This window comes from Oryctolagus cuniculus, chromosome 16 (genome assembly GCF_051225735.1).
Source record: "Oryctolagus cuniculus isolate XC-2025 breed Fujian yellow rabbit chromosome 16, ASM5122573v1, whole genome shotgun sequence".
In the NCBI taxonomy this organism is placed as follows: Eukaryota; Metazoa; Chordata; class Mammalia; order Lagomorpha; family Leporidae; genus Oryctolagus; species Oryctolagus cuniculus.
In genome coordinates, this window is record NC_142882.1 from 79,191,637 (window position 1) to 79,215,194 (window position 23,558).

Below are 23,558 nucleotides of genomic sequence, written 5' to 3' on the forward strand. Positions count from 1 at the left end.
GCCACCATTGTGGTGCAGCAGGTTAAGCCACCACCTGCAACACCAGCAGCCTGTATGGGTGCCAATTCAAGTTTCGGCTGCTTTGCATCCAACCCAGCTCCCTGCTAATGTGCCAGGGAAAGAAGCAGAGGTGACCTGGATGGAGTTCCAGACTCCTGGCTTCAGCCTGGCCAGCACCAGCTGTTGCAGACATTTGGGGAGTGAACCAGCAGATAGAAGATCTCTCTCTCTATCTCTCTCTTATATCTATAATTCTTTAAAAAAAAAAAAAGTCCCAGAAAATCATAAAATCATTCCTACCCTTTAGGAAAACAAAGATGGATATTTATTCCAAGGCCAGTGAAATACCAACAGAGATAATTTCCTACTCGGAACTGCACAAGGCTTGGGACTACAAGAAAACCCAGAATAAGGTGGAATTAGGATTTCTGAATATGGGAGAAATAATTAGATCAAGCTAGTCAGCATAACCCTCACAAGAATGTCACCTTTTTTTCCGGTGTGAACATTCGCAATGTACTCGATGTTTTCTAAATGAACAGTGCGCTATCATTCACTGGATTCACCACACTCTGCAAAGCATTTTGCTGCCTTTGACCATCATCATCTCACTGCCCGCATCCTCCATCTCTGCAACCACCACTCCGTTCCCTGCTTCTGTGAATGCCATCGTTTTAGATCCCATAAGAACATGCAGTATTTATCTTCCTGTGTGTGGTCTGTTCCACTTGGCATAATTTAATTCATAAAACTTACCATCACTTTATACCCAATACACTATAAGTGTATGAATTGCGAAACTACAAGTTAAAACAAACAAAAAAAAAAAACACAAAATCTTACACTTAAAGCCCCAATGCCCTTCAGCCCAAGACCACCAGAAATGTACCTAGGATTGAAGGAATTCCTGTTTATGGGTATCTCAATAAGAGGGCACCTGGGAGGCTTCGGGAGGTGCGGTCACAAGGCCCCATGGCTGATAGCAGAGGGCTCCCAGCGCAAGCTTGCTCCTCTCACCCTGTGTGCCACTGCAGGACTCCCGGGGTCCCCATGAGCAAGAGGCCTGCACCAGGTGTGGCCCCCAGACCCGGGACCTCTCCGCCTTCAGAACTCAAAGAAATAGACGTCTTTTGTTTATGGATTGCCCAGTCCGAGGTATTCAGCTATGGCAACAGAAAGTGGACTAAGAAAATATAGAAATATATTTTTTAAAAAGAAAGTAGAGAGACCGCTTGTTGATTCTTTACTTCATGGAGAATGTGATTATAAAGTAAATTGAAAGCATGTTGTTGCAAATATTAAAACTGTGTGTATGAAACACATGAAATCTGCTCTCTCTATATAAATTTTAAAAAGCAAAAAGAAGAAAGAAAACAAGAACGAGCAGGTATTCCCACGGAATCAATGGAGGCCAGGAAGCAGGGCTCTGGGCAGCCTGCGCACGGTTATAACAGAGCAGACCACCAGGGGGCACAGTCGCGACTCGAGCTCCCTGCTGATGCGCCCGGGAGAGCCCGCGGGGAGCGGGGGGCTGGGGCCCTGCACCGCATCAGGGACCCCGAGGAAGCTCCGGGCTCGGGGCTCCGGGGCTCCGGGGCTCCGGGTCAGGCCATTAGCCCGGCTCTGGTCCCTGCGGCCTTCCGGGGAGTGGCCCAGCGGGTGGAGGCTCTCGCTGGCTCTCTCTGTAGCCCTGCCTTTCAAATAAATAAATAAATCTTTAAAAAAAAAAAAGCAGCCGCGGATCTGAGGGAAGTCTCCTGAAAACAGAGATCCAGGAAAGCGAAACTAAAGCTTCAGGCACCTCCTCCTCCTCCGTAGGCACCACACCCTGGTGATGCAAACGAGGGTTGGCATTGAGGAAGCAGAAGGTAAAGGAACTTCCATAAAACGGGGATAACAACATTCTGTCTCACACTGTTTTGAATGAAAAAGCACAGACATCAGATGCTTTCTGCCTCAAAACAGATGATTTTCTACTCACCTGTGTAGAAGAGATCTGTAAGCAACCTGGTAAGTACAATACCTACTATTCATTATTATTACTACTACCTATATCGGCATTTTATTGTATGGGAAGAAATCTACTTTTTGGCAGAAAAAATTGAAATATACATACCCAACAAAAAATATTCTAAGCCTAGAAATTCTTAACTATTTGTTGCTGTGACAGGAGTCTTCTTTGTATTAGTTAGAAAATGAGTCATCAATATGCCATTAAAAAAACACCTTTTTTTTTTTTAAGATTTTTTTACTTTTTTTGAAAGGCAGAGTTAGGACCAAAAAAAAAGCACTTTTATTGATGAAATCCCCCAAGCCATCTTTAGAAAGAAAAGTGAGAATACTAAAGTGTATATTCATCAAGGAGATATTTCACCACTCGCTCTAAGGAATCGGCAGTTTATAAAATGTTTGCAGATATCAGTTCAGATGATAGAGGGAGAGAGAGAAAAGCAGGAAGATGAAACAGGCAGGCATGCTACTCCCAAGTCCTGGGATTACAACTTTCTGCTGCTTCTAAAAGCCCCCCGTCCGCAGGTGTCTGCTTGCTGCCCGAGGAAGCAATGAGGAAGTCCAAAAGGCCGGGAGGATGGCATTTCTGGACAGACGCCTGGTCCTCAGCTGCCCTTAGGAAAGCTACCAGCCCCACAGTTCAGAAATGTCTGTGGGTTGCAGCAGGAAACACACTGTGTTTTCTTTTGTAATCTTGGTTGCTAAGAGCCTTGTGAGCAGATCAAGTACATAAAATTGAAAGTAGCTATTTCAGGCACTGACTGTGCCCGGTGGCTGTGCCTCGTTTTCCTTCCTACCTTTATTTTCACCTCTCCCTCCTTTCTTGACCTAAGGGTTCTAATCTGAGTATGCTCCACTTCCTCCTTTACCTAAAAACCGTGTTTGGCAGCAGAGAGCGTGGAGACATCATTCATAGGTGGACCCCGCAACACAGTGGACACTCTCCAAGTGTGGCAACTGCTTTAAAACTAATTTCTTGAAAGGCACAGTTCTCAGGACTCCAGCAAAGGCCTGTGTCCATGGCACCCCTGTGGGAGATCTGGACTGAGTTCCCAGCTCCTGGCCCAACCCTGGCTGGCTGTTGTGGGCATTTGAGGAGTGAACCAGCAGATAGAAAATCAGTTAATCAACCTCTCTCTCTCCTGTCGCCTCCCCTCCCCTCCCCTTCTTTCCCCTCTATAAGAATAAAAATAGACAGAGGCTTTAGGGGAAGAGTATCAAAGTGAAACTGTTCAGTCATGACCAAAACATCCATAATCTGTAGAGGAAAAGAGGAACAGCTCGCTCCTTTTTTATTCTCTTACTTTCCCAACCAAATGTGCAGACCCAGCTCTCCATCCCTTTAAGCCTCTATGAGGACCTGACTGTATGTTCCTGGTGTGCAGCTCATGTGTAAATGGAGTCATCCATCCAAATTGCCACTCAGGGTCCTAGTCTGGTGTGTGACATATCATCTCGTGGGGTGGCCAACGTCCAGCCCACAGGCCACACAGGCCCGCAAAATCACCTGGTCTGGCCCTGCCAAGGCAACCACAGCTGGGACTTCTCAAAGTTGAACTCTGTGGCTGGTGAATTTTTAAGTTGATAATTCTGTGTGGCCTGTACATGACATTCTAATTAACCAAATAGCCCCTAGGAAAAAAAATAATAAAAGGTTCCCCACCCCTGATTCTAGAGAGTAGGGGCTGAGGGTGGGCTTGGAAGGGAAGTCCCAGCTGATGGAGCGAGAGAGGGAGAGCTCAGGAAAGCATCCTGGTAGACAGGGCAAAAAGTGACAGTGAGCATGACGCCTGGGTGCCTGCGCCCACCCAACAGCAGCAATGACGAGGGTTGTTGCAGTGGGGCTGGTGGCACGGAAGTGAGCTCCATCAGGTGCAATAGAAGGGTCTCTGTCAAGGGATACATGAAAAGTGACTTAGGTTGCAGGGTTGCGAGAGCAGGGTGGAATCAGTTTCAAGCAACTATGAAACCCATTATGAAGCAACGGGAGATGAGGTGTTCAAAATCTAATCCTGTAATCTGAGGCTGCCATAAGAAATGTCTGGTAAAACATCAGGACCACAGACACCCAGAATAGAATTAGTCATCATTCTTGGTTCAAAATACATCATCATGTCTTTCTATGCAAGTATCTCTTCTATTTTATTCATTTTTAAATTTATTTTATAATGTGTTTGGAGGCATAATTCACTATTTAATTGAAGTCACAGTGGTTAGCATTCAGCAGAGAGGTCGGGCCGCCACTCAGGATGCCCGCATCCCGAATCACAGAGCCAGGATTTAACTCCTGGCTCCACTTCCCAGTTTCCTGCTGAGGTGCGCCCTGGCTCAAGCAGCCAAGTGTCTGCCCTGATCTGTAGCAGACCTGGATGTGTTCCTTGCTGGTGGCTTTGATCTGGCTTGGCCCTGGCGGTTGCAGGCATTTGGGGAGTCAACCGGTAGATGGGACATCTCTCTTTCCTTCTCTCTCTGTCTCCCCCTTCCAAATGAAATGAATAAATATAAATAAAATAAAGTTAAATGAAGTACAATTTATACAAAAGAAATCAATCTCAAGAGTATAACTCTATGAAATATTTATATGTATTTATCAAACCAGAACAAAATATAAAATATTTTCATCACACCAGAAGTTTTTCTTGTGCTCTTGCCCCAAAAATATCTTCTCACCAAAAGGTAACTCCTATTCTAACTTCTATAATAGATTAATTTTACCTGTTATTAAGCTTCATATAAATGGAATCCTACACTATGTTTTCTGCTATACTGGTCTCTTGCACTCAACATCACATACGTGAGATTCATCTTTGTCTTTTCCTGTATCGGTAATTTAATCTTTCTTGTTAGAATTGCTGAGTCATAGGGCAGATATATATTTAACTTTATAAAAATTGCCAAATAGTTTCTCAGAGGAGCTGAAATAATTTACATTCCCACCAGCAATATCTAAGCACTCTATTGGTCCCAAATCCATTTGCTTCTGTTAGTGTTAAATTTTAGCCATTCTGGTGGGTGTGTAGTACTGTCTCATTGTAGTTTGACTTTGCACATCCTTGATGGTTAAAGAGCACTATGGGGTCCTAATGGTTGCATCCATTCACATGACTGTCAAAGGCTCCCCTAGTTTAAGAGAAGGTAGGCCAAGTCTGGTCCTCAACCCAAGCCCAGAAACAGCAAATGCCAAAAAGCCTACCTAAGCAGGAGCCTTCCTTTTTGGAATTCGAGTTCATCTAGTCATTACAGTCTAGTCTACCTGCAACTCTGTGATGAATGCAAAGTTTAAGTTCCATGACTTATCTGATATCTTCCCTCATGTTGCAGTGGGAGCATCAGTTCCCTTCTTTAATCACCACCTCATACATAGTAGGAAGTGAGGTCTTTCCACTTCTTCTCAAGTCAGTTTTGATAAATTCTATTTTTCAAGGAGTTTCTTCAGTTATTTTCATCTTTGAGATTTATTTACCTAAAATTGGTGTCAATGACTTCTAATCCCTTTCTTTTTTACAGCATTTGATGTCAATTACTTGTGCCATGGGTCTTTTGCAAGGGTACATCAAAAAGCTCATGGGAGATGTTATAAAAATTATGCATGAATTTTCTTTCTTTTGCACCAAAATGAACAAAGCTCAACTGAATTTTCTGCAAAGTTTTTTAAGAATCCTTGGATTTCTTTGTAAATCTTTCCATGAATGAGTCAATTTTATTATTCTTTATCAAGAACAACTTTAGGGCTTTGTTAAATCTCTTTTTTCATTTTATAGAACTCAGCTCCTTATTTTCTCATTTCTTCTTTTTCTTTGTAATTTTTTTGAAAAGCAGAAAGAGAGAGCCTCCTTCCACTTGTTCACTCTCTTAAGTGCCCACAACAGCCAGGGCTGGGCCAGACCTGAAGCCAAGAGCCAGGAATTCAATGCAGGTCTCCATGTGGGTGGCAGGGATCCATCATCAATCACTTGAGCCATCACCCTGCCTCCCAGTGTCTGCATTAGCAGGAAGCTGGAGTCAGAACCTGGAGACAGGTGTTGAAGCCAGGCACTGCCAAGTGGAATACTGGCATCTTCACTAGCATCAGCCCAGGTCAAACACCCATCTTTCCTACCCACTTACTTACGATTTCTTCTGTTGTCCTTTAATCTTACTAAGTTACCTACTGTATGTTTTTCTCATCCTTCTATTTTTATAAAAGCACTTAAGTCTATATAAAATTTCTACAAGTATTACTGGCACTGTTTTTATATAAATTTTGATAGGCAGCATTTTCTCTACTATTCAATTCTACATATTTCTTCTTTAATGTATGCCATTATAATTTTTTTATTTTTCAGTTAAACTTTTGAGATTGTTACAGTTCACATAGAGTTGTTAAGAAATAATGAGGTACTCTGTGTCACTTATCCCACTTCTGGTAAAGTCCTACAGTCTAGAGTACAAAATCACAACCAAAATATTGACTTTAATACATTCAGAACATAAAACAATCCCATCACCTTAAGGATTTCTCATGTTGCTTTTTTATAGCTAAACCCACTTCGTTATCCCCAGGTAACTATCAGTCTCTTTCTAGAAGAGATTTTTTTCTAGAATTTTTACCATTTCAAGAATGCTGCCCACATGGAGTTGTACAGACTGACTCATTTGGGGATTGGCCTTTCCCACTCAGTGTAATTCTCTGGAGAATTAGGTAGGTTGTTATGTCAATAATTTATTCCTTTTTTATAACAGTCTTTTTTATACAGTCTTTTGCAGAAAATAGTTTTTAATTAGAGTTTCTTTTTTTAAAGATTTTTTTTTTTAATTTGAAAGAATTACATAGAGAGGTAGAGACAGAGAGAGAGGTCTTCTATCCGATGGTTTACTCCCTAGATAGCCGCAATGGCCAGAGCTGTGCCAATCCGAAGCCAGGAGCTTCTTCCAGGTCTCCCACACGGGTGCAGGGGCCCGAGGACTTGGGCCATCTTCTACTGCTTTCCCAGGCCACAGCAGAGAGCTGGATTGGAAGTGGAGCAGCCGGGACTAGAACCAGAGCCCATGTGGGATGCCAGCGCTTCAGACCAGGGTTTCCACCCGCTGTGCCACAGCGGCGGCCTAGACAGAGTTTCAATTTGCCACTTTATCCTCTTATGGATCATGCTTTAAGAACTATATTTTCTCCTGGATATTTCTCTTCTCTAAGATTTCCAGTTTTACATTTTATATTTAATTTCACAACTTGTTCTAAGTTAATTTTTGAATAAGGTATGAGGAGGTCAGGTTGAGTTTCCATTTTTTGTTTTATTTTTGTCCATGAATGCCCAATGACTTGGGCATCATTTGCTGAAACAATTATTCTATCTCCATAAACGTGTTTTTGCATATTTGTCAGAAATCAATTAGATATATTTGTGTGAGTCTACCTCTGAAGTCCTACTTTGTTCCATTAACAATGTGTCTATTTCCCCACCAATATCATGTAGCCTTGATTACTGTAGTTATGAGTCTAGAAAAATCAATTGCCCTCATTTTATTCTTATAAAACTTCTTAAATTATCTGAATTATTGTACTTCCTTTGCCTTTCCATGTAAATTTTACAGTGACCAATTCTTTCAACAGGAGTCATGCTGAAATCCCCATACAATTATTCTAAACTAGTGCAATGATTTGGGGACTTAACACCCTTACTACATAAAATTCCCAGTCTGTGAACACGTTATGTCTCTCAGTTTATTTAGGTATTCTTTGATTTCTTTGATCAGTGTTTTGTACTTTTCAGCATAAGTCTATATGTTTTGTTAGATTTATACCTAAGTATTTCAGGAGTATTTTTCTAAGTGACTCTAAATACAATTGATTTTAATTTGAGTGTTCTTGTGTCCATTGCTATTATAGAGCAAGACAGTTTTTTTTACATGGTTATCTTACATTTTGAAATTTGTTGGTCCTATGAATATTTTTGTGCATTCTTTGCATTATTTAGACAATCATCTGAAAGTAGTGACAGCTTTATTCCTTCCTTTCCACACATTATGTTTTTATTTTGTCTTCTTGTTTTATTGCACTGGCTAGAACTTTCAAGGCTATGTTGAATAAAAGTGCTAAGAGTGGTTATCCTCGCCTAATTTCCAATTTTAAGGGAAAAGCTACAGTCTTTCACCAATAATTATAATGTCAGCTGAAGGTTTTTTTTATAGGTACTCTTTATCAAGCTCAACTTTAGCCCTAGTTTTCTGAGAATTTCTATTATGAATGTATGTTGAATTTTGTCAGATGGTTTTTCTGCATCTGTTGATATGATTGGGTTCTTTTTTTCCTCTGAGGCCTGTAAATATGGCACACTTCACTTACTGACTTTAAATATTGAACCATTTTACATTCCTGGACCAAACATCATTTGATCTGGTGATAATTCTCATCTATATTGCTGAGTTCCACTTGCTAGTGGTATGTAAGGATTTTCTGCACTGCCTTTGTCTTGTTTTGCAAATAAGGAAATACTAGTTTCAGAAATGAATTTGGAAGCATTCTTCTTTTTCTATTTACAGGAAGAGGTTGTATAAAAGCAACATTAGTCCTTTAAGTGGTTGGTGGAATTCTCCTACAAAACTGGGGGTTTTCTTTTGCAGAATATTTCTACGGTTACAAATCAAATTTTCTTAGAAGTTAGGAGGCTATACAAAATATCTATTTCATGTAGGATGACTTGTGGAAGTTCATCCATTTTGAGTTACCAGATTTATGTGTATAAAGTTGTTCCTTGTACTCTCTCCTTGTCCTTTTGAGCATTATAGGGTTTGAAATTATATTCACTGTTTCATTTCTCTTATTAGTAAACTGTGTTTTCTCTTTTTTATTCTGTTAGTTTTGTAGAGAATTTTATTCATAAATCCAAAAAGGCAAATCTTTGTTTCACTTATTTTTTCCATTGTTTTTCTATTTTCAATTTAATTAGTTCTACTCTTTAAAAAAAAAAAAGATTGATTTTATTTATTTGAAAGGCGGAGTTACAGAGAGGGGGGAAGAGATAAAGAGAGAGGTCTTCCATTCACTGGCTCACTCTCCAAATGGCTGCAAAAGCTGGGGTGGGCCATCCTGAAGCCAGGAGCCAGGAGCTTCTTCCAGGTCTCCCATATGTGTGCTGGATCCGCCTCTGCTGCTTTCCCAGGCACATTAGCAGGGAGCTGGATTGAAAGTGGAGCAGCCAGGACTCGAACAAATGCCCATATGGGATGCCAGCGCTGAAGGTGGCAGCCTAACCTGCTACACCACAGTGCTGCCCCCTGCTCTTATCTTTTTTATTTCTTCCTTTTCTGATTGCTTTGGGTTTACTTTTCCAGGTTTTTGAAATAAAACTTTCTTATTTTTGGAATCTTTCTCTTTTCTAATGTATGCATTTTTTCCCTAAGTTTTTCTTTCTACACTGCTTTCCCTGTGTCCCACAAATTCTGATATGTTGTATTTTCATTATGGCTCATTGCATTATATTTTTTTATTTCACTGAAGACTTTTTCTTTGGTGCATGAATTATTTAAAAGTGTGTGACTTTGTGTTTAGTGATTTTTCCACTTGACTTTGTTATTTAATTCTATTAAATTCCATTATAGTTGGCAAACATAGTCTGTATGTTTCAAATTCCTTTAAATGTATTGAAGCTTGCTTTATCATTTTGGATATCATCTACCTGGGCACTGAAAAGAATGGTACTCTGCTACTGTTGGATGGAGTGTTCTGTAATTGTGATTTAGAACCTGCTGGTTGATAGCGTTGTTATTTTTCTATAGCCTCACTATTATTGTGTCTTATGTTGTATCAGTTGTTGAGATACATGTACTGAAGTCTCTAACTACAATCGTGGATTTATTTCAAAGTAAAAGCTCTGTCCGTGTTATTTCACACATGCTGCGACTTTTTTGCTTGGTGAATACTTTGAGCATTGCTCTGTCTGCTGTAATTATAATATTATAATGTTGTAATTATAATATTATAATTTTATAATATTCCTGTCTCTGGTAATTCTCTTTGCTCTGAAGGCTGCTTTATCTGGCATTAATGTAGTTACTTTGTGTTTATTCATTAATTAAAATACCTTTATCTATTCTTTTCACTTGCAACCTACCTGTATCATTGTATTTCAGGTGTCTTACAGACAAGGTATAGTTATGTCATGTTTTTAATACATTCTGACACATCTGTCTGTTAATTTCTGAACTAAGGCTTTTTATATTCAATGCTTTTTTTAAAGATTTATTTATTTTGAAGCTCAGAGTTAGAGAGAGAGGGAGGGAGGGAGAGAGGAAGGAGCGGGGGAGAGAGAGAGAGAGAGAGAGAGAGAGAGAGAGAGAGATATCGATCTTCCACATGCTGGTTCACTTCCCAAATGGCCTCAATGGCTGGGATGGGCCAGGTCAAAGCCAGGATCCTGGAACTTCTTCCAGGTCTCCCACATGAGTGGCAGGGGTCCAAGCACACGGGCCATCTTCCGCTGCTTTTCCCAGGCCATTAACAGAGAGCTGGGTTGGAAGTGGAGCAGCCAGGACACAAACTGGTTTCCATATGGGATGCCAGCGTCACAGGTGGCAGCTTTACCCACTGCACCATAATGCCAGCCCCATGTAGTCACTGATATGAAGGCTTCTATCTGTCTTTTTATCATGTGTTTTTTGTTTCTTCTCTATTTTTTATTTCTCTATTAGGTTTTCTTGCCTTATTATAGGTTACCTGAAAAATTTTCTACATTTCCATTTCTATCTGTCATATATCTGAGTGTACCACCTTGTATACCTCTGTGAGTGATTGCTCCAGATGCTACATCATATATGCATAACTTGTGACAGTCTACTGGTGTTAATAGTGCCTGATTACATGAAAAGTAGAAACATTACTTGTTTTTGCACCTCCTTACCCTGTCTTTTACAATTATCTCAAGTGTTTCCACTTGATTTAGAACTATGCATTTAAAACCATATCAGACATTGAGTCAACCATCAGACATACTTCATAAAACTCAAAAGGAGGAAATCTATTGCATTTACCAATATTTTTGTTTTACATCTTTTTTCTTCCTTATGTCCTAAGCTTCTCTTTTATCATTTCTTTTCTATTTAGAGAACTTCCTTTAGCCATTCTTTTTTCTTTTACGGTTTCATTTATTTATTTGAGAGGTAGAGTTACAGACAGAGAGAAGGAGAGAAAAATGTTTTCCATCTGCTGGTTCACTCACCAAATGGCCACAATGGCCGGAGCTGAGCCAATCCGAAGCCAGGAGCCAGGAGCTTCTTCTAGGTTTCCCATGCAGGTGCAGGGGCCCAAGGACTTGGGCCATCTTCTACTGCTTTCCCAGGCCACAGCAGAGAGCTATATGGGAAGAGGAGCAGCCAGGACACAAACTGGTGCCCATATAGGATGCTGGCTGACACCACAGGCAGAGGCTTGGCCTACTGTACCACAGGGCCAGCCCTTTTAGCCATTCTCTAAGGGTAAATCTGCTGATAACAAATTTTCTCAGTTTTCCTTCATCTGAGAATATATTTCGTTCCCCTTCATTCATTGAAAATATTTTTACTGGTTATAAGAATCTAGGTTGACAACATCTGAATAATATTTGCTGTCTGAATAATATTTGTCACCTAATAATAATAATTCCATTTCCTTCTAATCTCCATGGCTTGCAATTCAAATTGTTTTTCCTATGTAGGGGGAATATTTTTTCTTGTTTTAAGCTTTTAAAGATTTGAGTGTGATACATCTTGGTATAGATTTTTTTTGGTTGATCCTGTTTGTAGTTCCTTCAAATTCCTGAATCTGTAGTTATGTTTATTATTATTAATTTTTTTTGCAAAATTGGAGAAGTTTTCAGGTATCATTTCTTTATTTTTTTATTTTCTTTTTTATTTATTTTTTATTTAGTAAATATAAATTTTCAAAGTATGGTTAATGGATTACAATGGCTCCCCCCCCCATAATTTCCCTCCCACTCACATCCCTCCCATCTCCCACTCCCTCTCCCATTCCATTCACATCAAGATTCATTTTCAATTCTCTTTATATACAGAAGATCAATTCAGTATATATTAAGTAAAGATTTCATCAGTTTGCACCCACACAGAAACACAAAGTGTAAAATACTGTTGCAGTACTAGTTATAGCATTACTTCACATTGGACAACACATTAAGGACAGATCCCACATGAGAAGTAAGTACACAGTGACTCCTGTTGTTGACTTAACAATTTGACACTCTTGTTTATGGCATCAGTAATCTCCCTAGGCTCTAGTATCATGTATCATTTCTTTAAGTACTACTGCAGTCACTTACTCTTTCTATTCTTCCAGGACTCCAATGATATAAATATTAAATCTTTGATTATCATCTACAGACTCTGAGGCTCCACTGACTTTCCAGTAGTCTATGTTCTCTTTCTTGTCCATGCAGGTTACTTTCTACTATTCTATCTTCCAGCTCATTGATTCATTCCTTTCTTCTCTGTTCTTCTGTAGAGACAACCCACTAAGTGCTTTCTCTTCATTACTGAATTTTGCCTTTTTGCCTTTCATTACATATAATTTTTTCTAGAGTTTTTAGTTGTTCTTAGGGAGAATTAGGACAAAGTAAAATCTATGCTGTATTCTGAGAGGAAGAACCAACATGAACTTTCAGAGTATCATGTTCCTGTTTGTGTATCTTTATTCCTAATCTAGCTAGTAAGCTATTGTCATTACTCCTTCCCTCTATTTATTTATTTTTTTATTTATTTATTTTTTTGACAGGCAGAGTGGACAGTGAGAGAGAGAGAGACAGAGAGAAAGCTCTTCCTCCCATTGGTTCACCCCTCAATGGCCACCTCGGCTGGCGCGCTGCGCCGATCCGAAGCCAGGAGCCAGGTGCTTCTCCTGGTCTCCCATGTGGGTGCAGGGCCCAAGCACTTGGACCATCCTCCACTGCCTTTCCGGGCCACAGCAGAGAGCTGGCCTGGAAGAGGAGCAACCAGGACAGAATCTGGCACCCCGACCAGGACTAGAACCTGGGGTGCCAGCGCCACAAGTGGAGGATTAGCCTAGTGAGCCGTGGCACCGGCCCCCTTCCCTCTATTTAAATAAACTGCTGGGGCCGGCCCTGTGCCATAGCAGGTAAAGCCACCGCCTACAGTGTTGGCATCTCATATGGGCACCGGTTCGAGTCCCGGCTGCTCTACTTCTGATCCAGCTCTCTGCTATGGCCTGGAAAAGCAGTAGAGGATGGCCCAAGCCCTTGGGCCCCTGCACCTGTGTGGAAGACCCAGGAGAAGCTCCTGGCCCCTGGCTTCGGGTCAGCACAGGTCCAGCTGTTGCGGCCACTTGGAAGGTGAACCAGCAGATGGAAGATCTGTCTCTTCGCCTCTCTCTCTCGGTGTAACTCTAGCTTTCAAAGAAATAAATAAATCTTTATATAAATGAATAAATAAATAAACTTCCTGCTTGTAAACAAGAGGAGGCAGGAGACTTTTTTATTAATTTCTAAAAACACACAACATAAAATATTCAATCTTAACCATTTTTCAGTGTGCAGTCCAATAATGTTAAGCATAGTCAAACTGCTGTTCAACAGATCTTTCAAAACTGAGAGCCTGTTCCCAGCACAGAACAACTCACCATCTCTTCACATGGTGCAGTTTGGATATGATTTGGCTCTGATCTTTGAACCCCAAAATCAAAAGCTAATGATCCTAAGAGAGTGAAATTCCAATTATAGTGCTTAGGAGTTAGCTAGTGAGAGGCCCTTACGTCTTTGGGGGCATGCCCTTGAGAAGCAGTTGGTTGTAAACGCGGGTGGGTCAGCCCAGTGCCCCTACCCCGCGCCGTTTTCTAGCTGACCATCGGATCTTTCCTCTGCACATGCTGAAACATTGCCATCCACCACCCTCACCAGACACCAAACCAGTGGGACTGCTCAAACTTGGACTTAATATCCATAACTGTGAGCTAAAAATACTTTGCTCTTTATAAAGTTAGTTTCCTCGAGTACTTCATTATAGTGACAAAAAGCTGACTAATACAACAGATACAGCTGCTTGGGACACTCGCATCTCCTATCAGAGTGCCAGGTTCAAGTCTGGATACTAACCTGGTATCTGATACACAATTTTAAAATATTTTCCCCCATCCCACAGAGAGAAAGGTCTTCCTTTTGCCGTTGGTTCACCCTCCAATGGCCGCCGCGGCCGGGGCACTGCGGCCGGCGCACCGCGCTGATCCGATGGCAGGAGCCAGGTGCTTCTCCTGGTCTCCCATGGGGTGCAGGACCCAAGCACTTGGGCCATCCTCCACTGCACTCCCTGGCCACAGCAGAGAGCTGGCCTGGAAGAGGGGCAACCGGGACAGAATCCGGCGCCCTGACCGGGACTAGAACCCAGTGTGCTGGTGCTGCAAGGCGGAGGATTAGCCTAGTGAGCCGCGGCGCAGGCTGGGAATTCTCTTTAAAGTCTGGTACATCTGAAGTAAATCTGTCTCCTCCTCTAATGTTTTTGTCTGTCTGGATTATTTTTAATTTGATTTTCTTAATTTCTACAGAGCAAATTATAAAGAGAAAATTCATTTAACTCACTTTTTAAGAAGGCATTAAATCTTCTGGATTTTCCATCATTGTGGGATTATAGAAGAGGTAGGTTTTCTCTTAATTTTGTTTAAATGTAACTGCCTATTTTATGCTGATACAAGTGTAAGTCATGCTTCTTGTGTACTTTCTGTGTGTATGGAAATTACCTAATTCCCCCACAAAAATGACTTAAATCTTGGACTGTAGCTCTGGCATCTCTGTGTCTAGAAAGAAATGGAAATCCCAACCCCAAATATGTGTTTACCTCTGGATAGCAATATTTCTTGGCATTTGTTCTTGAAACTGGGGGTAAGTAATCCACCTGCCATCATTCCCCAGGCTGTCTCCTGTGTCACTTTGATTTCTCTCACAATGAATGAAAATATCATTCATTGTAATGGCTTACATATTTGAATAGTATTTAAGGCAGATTATTAATATTTGGATTTTTTCTTCTAAGTATTGCTATATTTCTGTAGCCTAGATTACCAGAGAGTAGTCTGACAATTTTCACACAAAGCATTATGCCAGTTATTGTTCAGGAATCAGTCGCTATTAATTATTATGTGAAAAAAATACTTCAGTACAGTAGTAGCCTCCAAATTCACTACTCAGATATCATGGAAGAGAACAGTTCAAAGACCAAATAAAGACACTTGAAGCACATGCATTGTGAAATCTATCAAAATACACACAGGAAAAAAAAGATAGATAATGCACTTTGGTTAAGTACAAGGATCTCATTTCCTGAGTTATAAAACTCACATGTCCTCTCTCCCCCTATCTGCTATGCCAGCACTCCCCCTTGATTGTGCAATTTCAAGAACTGGGTTTTAGAGGTCTGTCCAAAGGGGTTCAGCAGATACAAGAGGCTCTGTTAATGCTATTCACTTGCTGTCATCAGAGAGCTACAAAGGAGTAAGTATGCCGACTACAAATATAGGTCGTTAGTGAGCCTGATAGGTTGTTCTGGATTTTGTTTATGCTTCTCCAGTAGAAAGTGTCCCCCACAGTTACCCAGTTAAGACCTCAAAACCACTGTGCTTCCTGTCTATCTCATGACTATTTACTATCTTGGCCCTTCTATTAGTTCCTAACAATCCTTAACACTCCTATGTTTTGTTTGCTTTATGTCTATCATAATAACATGTTTCAAAAGCTATTTCATTCTTAGCTGTTTTCATATATCCTTATTTTTCCTCTTATTTTCTATAGAATTGTTATATTTTAAATAATATAGCAAACAGACATTATAGCAAATAATCATCAACTAAATAAAACAGTTCTATATATATTAACTACAAGCATCCCCACAATACCCTTAATGAATGAATCCAGAGAAGAGAATTGTGCCTGGTATGCTACCACTTATACAACGAAAAAATATGACCAAGAAAGTGTCTATGTACTCGTATTTGGTGGCATTTCTCTGTAAGGATGCAAAAGAAAGTGGTGATGGTAAGAACTGTATGAGTCAGCGCTTAGTCACCACAATGAAATGCCTATGAAAAGCTATTTATGATGGAAGTAGGTTTGTTTGGGCTGATGGTTTTGCAGCTTCACAGTCTGTATCAGTCAGTTTTTTTTTTTTTTTTTTTTTTTTTTTTTTTTACCATCAATGAAATACCTGAGAGAAGCTACCCATGAAGAGAAGTCTACTTGGGCGCACAGTTTTGGAGCCTCACAGCCCTAGACCAGGTGGTCCCACAGACCTGGCGTCTGCTGCAGACCGCCGGATCACAGGAGCACAAAGTCAGGGCGCATGTTCCTCTGTGTAGTCTCTCCTTCTAAAGCTACCAGGGAGGCTCCACCTAGCATCTCGCTCCTATTAACCACTTCCTTCTGTTCCACGGCTTCTGTTCTGTTGTTCTGTGGCTTCTGTTCCCACCCTCCCAGTACCTGAACAGAAGATTTGGGGAGTTGAATACCTGCATGAATTGGGGAATCAAGTCACATTCAGATTAGCGCATTTCAAGATGGGGCCATCCTGCTGGTTCAGCGGAAGACAATGGAGTCATTGCTGCAGAGTCCTGAGGTGGCACGGAACATCGGAGAGCAAGAGGGAGGCAGGACGGTGTACCAAGCCAAGAAGAAGAGAGATTAGCTAGGCCTGGCTCAGGCTTTTATAACAAACCCTTTGTGGAGAACTACCTTCCAGTGGCTCATCCTCTGTAACCTAAGGACCTCCCACCAAGCCCACCCCTTAGGCACCATCGCTGGATGCAGCTTCCGCTCTCAGCACCATCAGTTGATGACTTTGGGCTTTACTGTCTGCAGGAGTCTGGGAGCCACATCCTACTCAAGCCATAGCAGGAGATAATTAGCTGACATGTCATTTAGAACTTTCTAAATCTTAGAAGACATGTGTTAGAAATGCTATTGAAAACTGATTGTATGAAAATTTTCCTAATAAAAATACTAAATCCTTTTTCTTTCCCCATCTATAGATATCAGCATGGCAGAACAACCGGAGCTTCCAGAAAACACAGATGACTGGACAAAAGAGGATGTAAACAGGTGGTTAGAAAGCCATAAGATCCACCAAAAACACAGGGATATCTTGGTTGCACAAGATGTGAGTGGAGCAGTCTTGAAGTTTTTAAAGAAATCAGATCTTATTGAAATGGGCATAACACATGGACCAGCTGTCCAAATAGAAGGACTGTTCAGAGAATTGCAGAAAACATCTTCTAAAGACCCTATTCGGACATCTGAGCAGAAAAAAGGCAGTAAAAATGTTAGTAATAAACAACCATTGGTCCAAAAGGAAAAGAGAGACACTTCAAAGCAAAAACAAAAGAATAAAGAGAACTCAGATCCGGCTGATGGCTCTGCTGCGAGTCCAGGTGAGAAAGAGCCTAAGTCACCAAAAACTGAGCTCACGGACAATGAAGATGAAAGAGGAGACACGAAAGAAAAGCTGCCAGCCAAAGAACCATCATGCCGGTCACATCCTTTTAATAAATTTGATGAGCAATGGCGTTACAAACTCCATTTTATTCTACAGCCTGAGACAGGACCACACAATCTCATTGATCCAATACATGAATACAAAGCCTTTACAAATGCAGAAAAAAACACAGAAGAGGATGGGAAAATGAAATTTAGCAATGAGGTTTTCGAATTTGCTTCTGCTTGCATGAATTCACGTACCAATGGCACCATTCATTTTGGAGTTAAAGACAAACCCCAGGGGCAAATTGTTGGTGTGAAACTTGCCAGTATCACCAAGAATGCTCTCATTGACCACTTCGATGAGATGATACCCAAGTATTTTGAAGAGCATCAAGTTCAACAAGCAAAGAGTTGCATTCGAGTGCCAAGATTTGTGGAAGTTTTACTTCCAGATAGTACTGTGTCTGACAGGTTTGTTATTGAGGTGGATGTCATTCCACATTACTCTGTATGTGGACATGACTATTTCCAGATTAAAAAGCAAATTTACGACAACAACAACAAAAAGTGGGAACAAAGTTCAAAATTCTCAGTCTTGGTGCGAGATGGGGCCAGAACTGTGAACATCGTGAAAACTAAAACAGATTTCAAAATGTTCAAATTAAATTTAAAAACACTGGCAGAGTCTAGGAAAGAAGCAGAAGACAACTGCACAGCCAAAACAAACAACAGACATGAAGGGTTCAGGCTGGTTGAACTGTTGACAGGAAACCAGGATTTGTTAGATAATTCATACTATGACTGGTACATTCTTGTAACAAACAAGTGTCATCCAAATCAAATACAATATTTGGATTTTCTAAAGGAAATTAAGTGGTTTGCTGTGTTGGAGTTTGATCCTGAATCTGAAAGTAACGGAGTAGTTAGAAGTTTCAAAGAAAGCAGACTGGCAAACCTTCACTTTCCAAGTCAATACTCAGAAGGGAAAACCACAACAAATGAGATGATTTCCAATCTGAATCTCTACCAGCAACCCAGCTGGATTTTCTGTAATGGCCGGTCAGACCTTGGCATTGAAAAGTATAAACCCTTGGATCCGATTTCCTGGCAGAGAGAGAGAGCATCTGAAGTCAGGAAACTGATTTCATTTCTGACACATGAAGACGTAATGCCCAAAGGAAAGTTTTTGGTAGTATTTTTATTACTCTCCCCTGTGGACGACCCAAGAGACCCCCTCATCGAGACGTTTTGTGCTTTCTACCAAGATCTCAAAGGAATGGAAAATATACTGTGTATTTGTGTACATCCACAAATATGTCAGGGATGGAAAGATCTGCTTGAAGCAAGATTAACAAAAGAGCAAGATGAATTGTCAAACCAGTGTATCTCTGCTTTAAATCTTCAAGAGATAAACGGCACAATTCTTAAACTAAAATCTGTCACTCAGTCTTCAAAGAGATTTTTGCCGTCTATTGGTTCATCTACTGTCCTGCTGAAAAAGCAAGAAGATACCATGACTGCTCTGGAAATTCTCTGTGAAAACGAATGTGAAGATACACTGTTAAAGGATGACAAAAAGAAATTCCTTGAATTCAAGGCATCAAAAGAGAAAGCTTTCTATCGAGGTGGCAAAGTCTCATGGTGGAACTTCTATTTTTCTTCCGAAAACCATTCTTCAGCTTTTGTCAAAAGGGATAAATATGAAAGACTTGAAGCAATGATTCAAAACTGGGCAGATTCTTCTAAGCCAATATGCGCCAAAATTATCCACCTGTACCATCATCCCGGTTGTGGAGGGACCACCTTGGCTATGCATATTCTCTGGGAACTAAGGAAGAAGTTCAGATGTGCTGTGCTGAAAAATAAGACCGTGGATTTTTCTGAAATTGGAGAACAGGTGACCAATTTAATAACCTATGGGACAACCAACCATCAGGAATACTTACCTGTACTACTCCTTGTTGATGATTTTGAAGAGCAAGACAATGTCTTCCTTCTGCAGTCTTCTATTCAAACAGCTGTAGCTGAAAAGCACATTCGATATGAAAAACCTCTAGTGATCATCCTAAATTGTATGAGATCACAAAACCCCGAAAAAAGTGCAAAGATCCCAGATAGTGTTGCCCTGTTACACCACCTGTCTCCCAAAGAACAGAGAGCTTTCGAGCTTAAATTGGAAAAGATCAAAAAAGAGTACGATAACTTTGAAGACTTTTATTCCTTCATGATCATGAAAACAAACTTTAATAAAGAGTACATAGAAAATGTTGTCAGAAATATCTTGAAAGGGCAGGATCCTTCCACCAAGGAAGCAAAGCTCTTCTCTTTTCTGGCTCTTCTTAATTCATACGTGCCTGATACTACCATTTCACTGTCACAGTGTGAGAATTTCCTAGGAATTGCAAATAAGAAAGCTTTCTGGGGAACAGAAAAACTTGAAGAAAAGATGGGCACCTATTCTACAATTCTGATAAGAACAGAGGTGTTAGAATGTGGGATGTACTGTGGAGTGCGTATCATTCATCCGTTGATTGCAAGTCTCTCATTGGAAGAACTGAAGAACAGTTATGGCCTGGGTAGATGTCAGATGATGCTGGATATGCTAACAGAAAATTTGTTCTATGAGACTGGTATAGGGAAAAGCAAATTTTTGCAAGATGTGCAGACACTGTTGCTCACAAGACACCGTAATGAGCATGAAGATGAAACAGGAAATTGGTTCTCCCCATTCATTGAAGCGTTACATAAAGATGAAGGAAATGACGCAGTTAAGATGGTATTAGAAAAAGGTATCAATCGGTTCAACAAAAACGCATTCATTCGCCAAGCCTTGGCAAGACATTTCTACATTAAAGAGAAGGACTTCAGCAATGCTCTACATTGGGCGAAAGAAGCAAAAAAATTAGAACCCTACAATTCTTATATCTCAGATACACTGGGTCAAGTTTACAAAAGTAAACTAAGATGGTGGATAGAGGATAATGGGCGAGGCAATACCATTTCAGCTAATGATCTCACTGACCTTTTGCAATTAGCAGTACATGCAGCAGAAGCATTCAAAGAATCTCAACGGCAAAGTGAAGACAGAGAATATGAAGGGAAGGAGCGCCTGTACCAGAAGTCAAAGAGGAGGTATGATACGTACAACATAGCTGGTTACCAAGGAGAGATAGAAGTGGGACTCTACACAATCCAGATTCTCCAGCTCATCCCTTTCTTTGACAATAAAAATGAACTATCGAAAAAAGATATGGTCAATTTTGTCTCAGGAACCAGTGATATTCCAGGGGACTCAAACAATGAATTTAAGTCAGTCCTCAAGAATTTCATTCCTTATCTGACCAATTTACGATTTTCTTTAAAAAAGTCCTTTGATTTTTTTGATGATTACTTTGTCCTTCTAAAGCCAAGGAACAACATCAAGCAAAATGAAGAGACCAAAACTCGGAGAAAGGTGGCTACATGTTTTAAGAGGTATCTAGATATATTTGGTCCCTCAGCGGAGATATTAAGCAAAGGTCTTGGATCAAAGATCAGTTTGTCACTTCAAGTACAGGAATGCAGGAGAAGCCTGGAAGCTTTAAAAGCAGACAAGTTTTCAGGGCTCCTGGAATATCTTGTCAAAAGTCAAGAACACGCAATAAGCACCATGGAAAATATAGTGCATAAGTACACGTTTCTCTTTGAACAAAGCACTGAGAAAATCCAGCTAAAGGAAAAGCAAAATTTCATTTTAGCCAACATCATTCTCTCCTGCATTAAACCTACCTCCAAGTCAGTGAAGACAATTAAAAAACTGAAAGATCAGCTTCAAGAAATTTTGCAACAAGTAGGCCTGAATTGCCGCTTTTCAGAACCTTATTTCCTAGCTTCGCTCTTATTCTGGCCAGAAAACCAACAGCTGGATCAGGATTCTAAACAAATGGAAAAGTATGCTCAGTCGCTGGAGAACTCTTTCAGGGGGCAGTATAAACACATGTATCGTACAAAGCAACCCATTGCATATTTCTTTCTTGGAAAAGGTAACAATATGAACAGACTTGTCCACAAAGGAAAAATTGATCAATGCTTTGAAAAGACACTTGATATTAATTCCTTGTGGCAAAGTGGAGATGTATGGAAGGAGAGAAAAGTCCAGGAACTTCTACTTCGTTTACAGGGTCGAGCTGAAAATAACTGTTTATATATAGAATATGGAGTCAGCGACAAAATCACATTACCCATCACTCCTGCTTTCTGGGGTCAACTTAGAAGTGGTAGAAGCATAGACAAAGTGTCTTTTTATCTGGGATTTTCCATTGGAGGCCCACTTGCTTATGATATTGAGATCATTTAAGAGCCTAATCTCCTCTCCCCCAGGAATGTGGTCTCAGTATCACCAATTTTGTTTTTTAAATCCAAGACTTATTGTATGAATTTGTAGATACAACCCCAACAGCTCTTCAGGCCTGTCCATAAAGTATTTACTGTCCACTTCTGCATCTTATGAGTCCTAAAAAGACTCTGGTGAAGGAAAGGGTGAGAGATGTGGAAAGGAGCAGTCCTCTTCCCTGGTTTGTTTAACACCACCAAGGAAAAAATAATGAAGTCCTAAGGATGGAATAAGGAGAAGTAAATGTAGTAAGCTGGCCATACAGGACCAGACCACTTCCCCCAATCACTCCGCCAACACATGGACTAGAAGCTTGGCTACTTTCCTATCAAGAGTGAAATTTTTCAGAACAGGGAAAAATAGTCATAGTTCTAAGACATTAAAATGTCTGGAAAACATTTCATGAAAAAAGTAAAATCCTCTCACTTTGAGGAGCAACATCTGTTCTTACCAAGTATGGCATAAAGGGATCATCTCCGTGACATCTTTCAAAACAGAAGACCAACCAAATAGCTGAAGGTAATACACTCGTAAGTACCTCCTCCAAACAAACAAATCAAACACAGATACCCAGACTCCAAAGACTACTGAACAAAAAGGACTACTGTGAAAAGACCAATGAGCCCTCTACCCACAGAATCCCCTTGTACTGGGAAGAGCTGTGTACTGAAGAAATCAACCAGTGAGGTATAATTAAAATGTAATTCCCCCTCATAAAATTATGGATATGGACAATTGTCACTGACTGCCAAAATCATTAGAAAGTAAGCCGAAAGAAGCAACTTTGGAAGAGATGAAACAGCTTGTCCTGAATTCTGAACGATATTGGCATCAGAGTGAAAGAATCTGATGCTAGAGGTCTAGAAGTATTAGAGGAACACACACAGTATCTGTGAAACATGAGCCAGATAATTAATCCTGAATTTTATCAAGCCTCTGGATCTTACTTCCCACTTCAAAGAAACACAGAAAAGAAAGAATCATGTTAAACACCAGCATAAAAATGCAATCAACGATACCCAGGAGAAGGAAACTCAAGAGACAGATGAGGAAATCAAAGAAATTGCAAAGGACCCAAATGGGAGCAGGAATCCACACATTACAAGAGACTTGGGAGACACACCAGCTAAATGCAATATGTTGACTTTGGACCCTGATTTAAACAAACTAATTCTAAAAGACATGATTAGGCAGTAAGAAATTTGCAAGATTTCAACTCATATTTGAAAATATGAAGGTGTGATTGTTGATTTGTTCCATGAGACGATGCTACCACTCTGGTTATGTTTTCAAGAAGGTTTTTATTTTGAGATATATACAGAAGTTTTTGTGAATAAAGTTGCAATCTAGGATTTGTTTTGAAGTAATTCTGTGGGAGAGGACAGGGTTGGAGAAAAAGAAGTAGATGGGCAGTGTAATTGCGACAAGATTGGACCCAAGTTAAAGATTGCCATTGGTGCATATATGGGGACCTTAGACTCATTTGTCTTTTGATTGTGCTTTCTAAATTTACTGTTGTGTTTGCAAAACAAACCCAAATAAGCAATTTTTTTGTCTTTCAAATCTCATCAGAACTTTTTTATTGGAAGAAATTTTTCCCTTGCTTCTGCATGAAAGTTCAGTACCATAACTCACCTGCTCACTCTACTGTGATTGGGCTTTGATTGAAAAATTGCATCTTTGGTATACAAGGTGATATTTTGTTATGCTCCCCATTGTGCAGTGATGAAATCATG

General features: G+C 40.3%; 1 protein-coding gene across 3 annotated transcripts; it reads left to right on the forward strand.

The window, feature by feature from the left end:
- Window positions 1–1,474: 1,474 nt before the first annotated feature.
- SAMD9 (sterile alpha motif domain containing 9) lies at window positions 1,475–23,174 on the forward strand. 3 transcript variants are annotated; one of them, XM_051852992.3, is made up of 3 exons: window positions 1,475–2,010; window positions 14,531–14,621; window positions 17,003–23,174. In XM_051852992.3, the coding sequence occupies exon 3, from the start codon at window positions 17,011–17,013 to the stop codon at window positions 21,784–21,786; it is 4,776 nt and encodes a 1,591-aa protein (XP_051708952.3). In that variant the 5' UTR covers window positions 1,475–2,010; window positions 14,531–14,621; window positions 17,003–17,010; the 3' UTR covers window positions 21,787–23,174. The 3 variants fall into 3 exon arrangements, 2 of the variants coding, with proteins under 2 accessions (XP_051708952.3, XP_051708955.3); XR_016223133.1 differs by lacking the exon at window positions 17,003–23,174 and adding an exon at window positions 15,352–15,477 and having other exon boundaries at window positions 1,534–2,010; XM_051852995.3 differs by lacking the exon at window positions 14,531–14,621 and having other exon boundaries at window positions 1,547–2,010.
- The last annotated feature ends 384 nt before the right edge of the window (window positions 23,175–23,558 follow it).

What these genes read in the sequence shown, in the direction of transcription:
- SAMD9 (XM_051852992.3), top strand. Translation starts at nt 17,011, where the DNA reads ATGGCAGAACAACCGGAGCTTCCAGAAAACACAGATGACTGGACAAAA.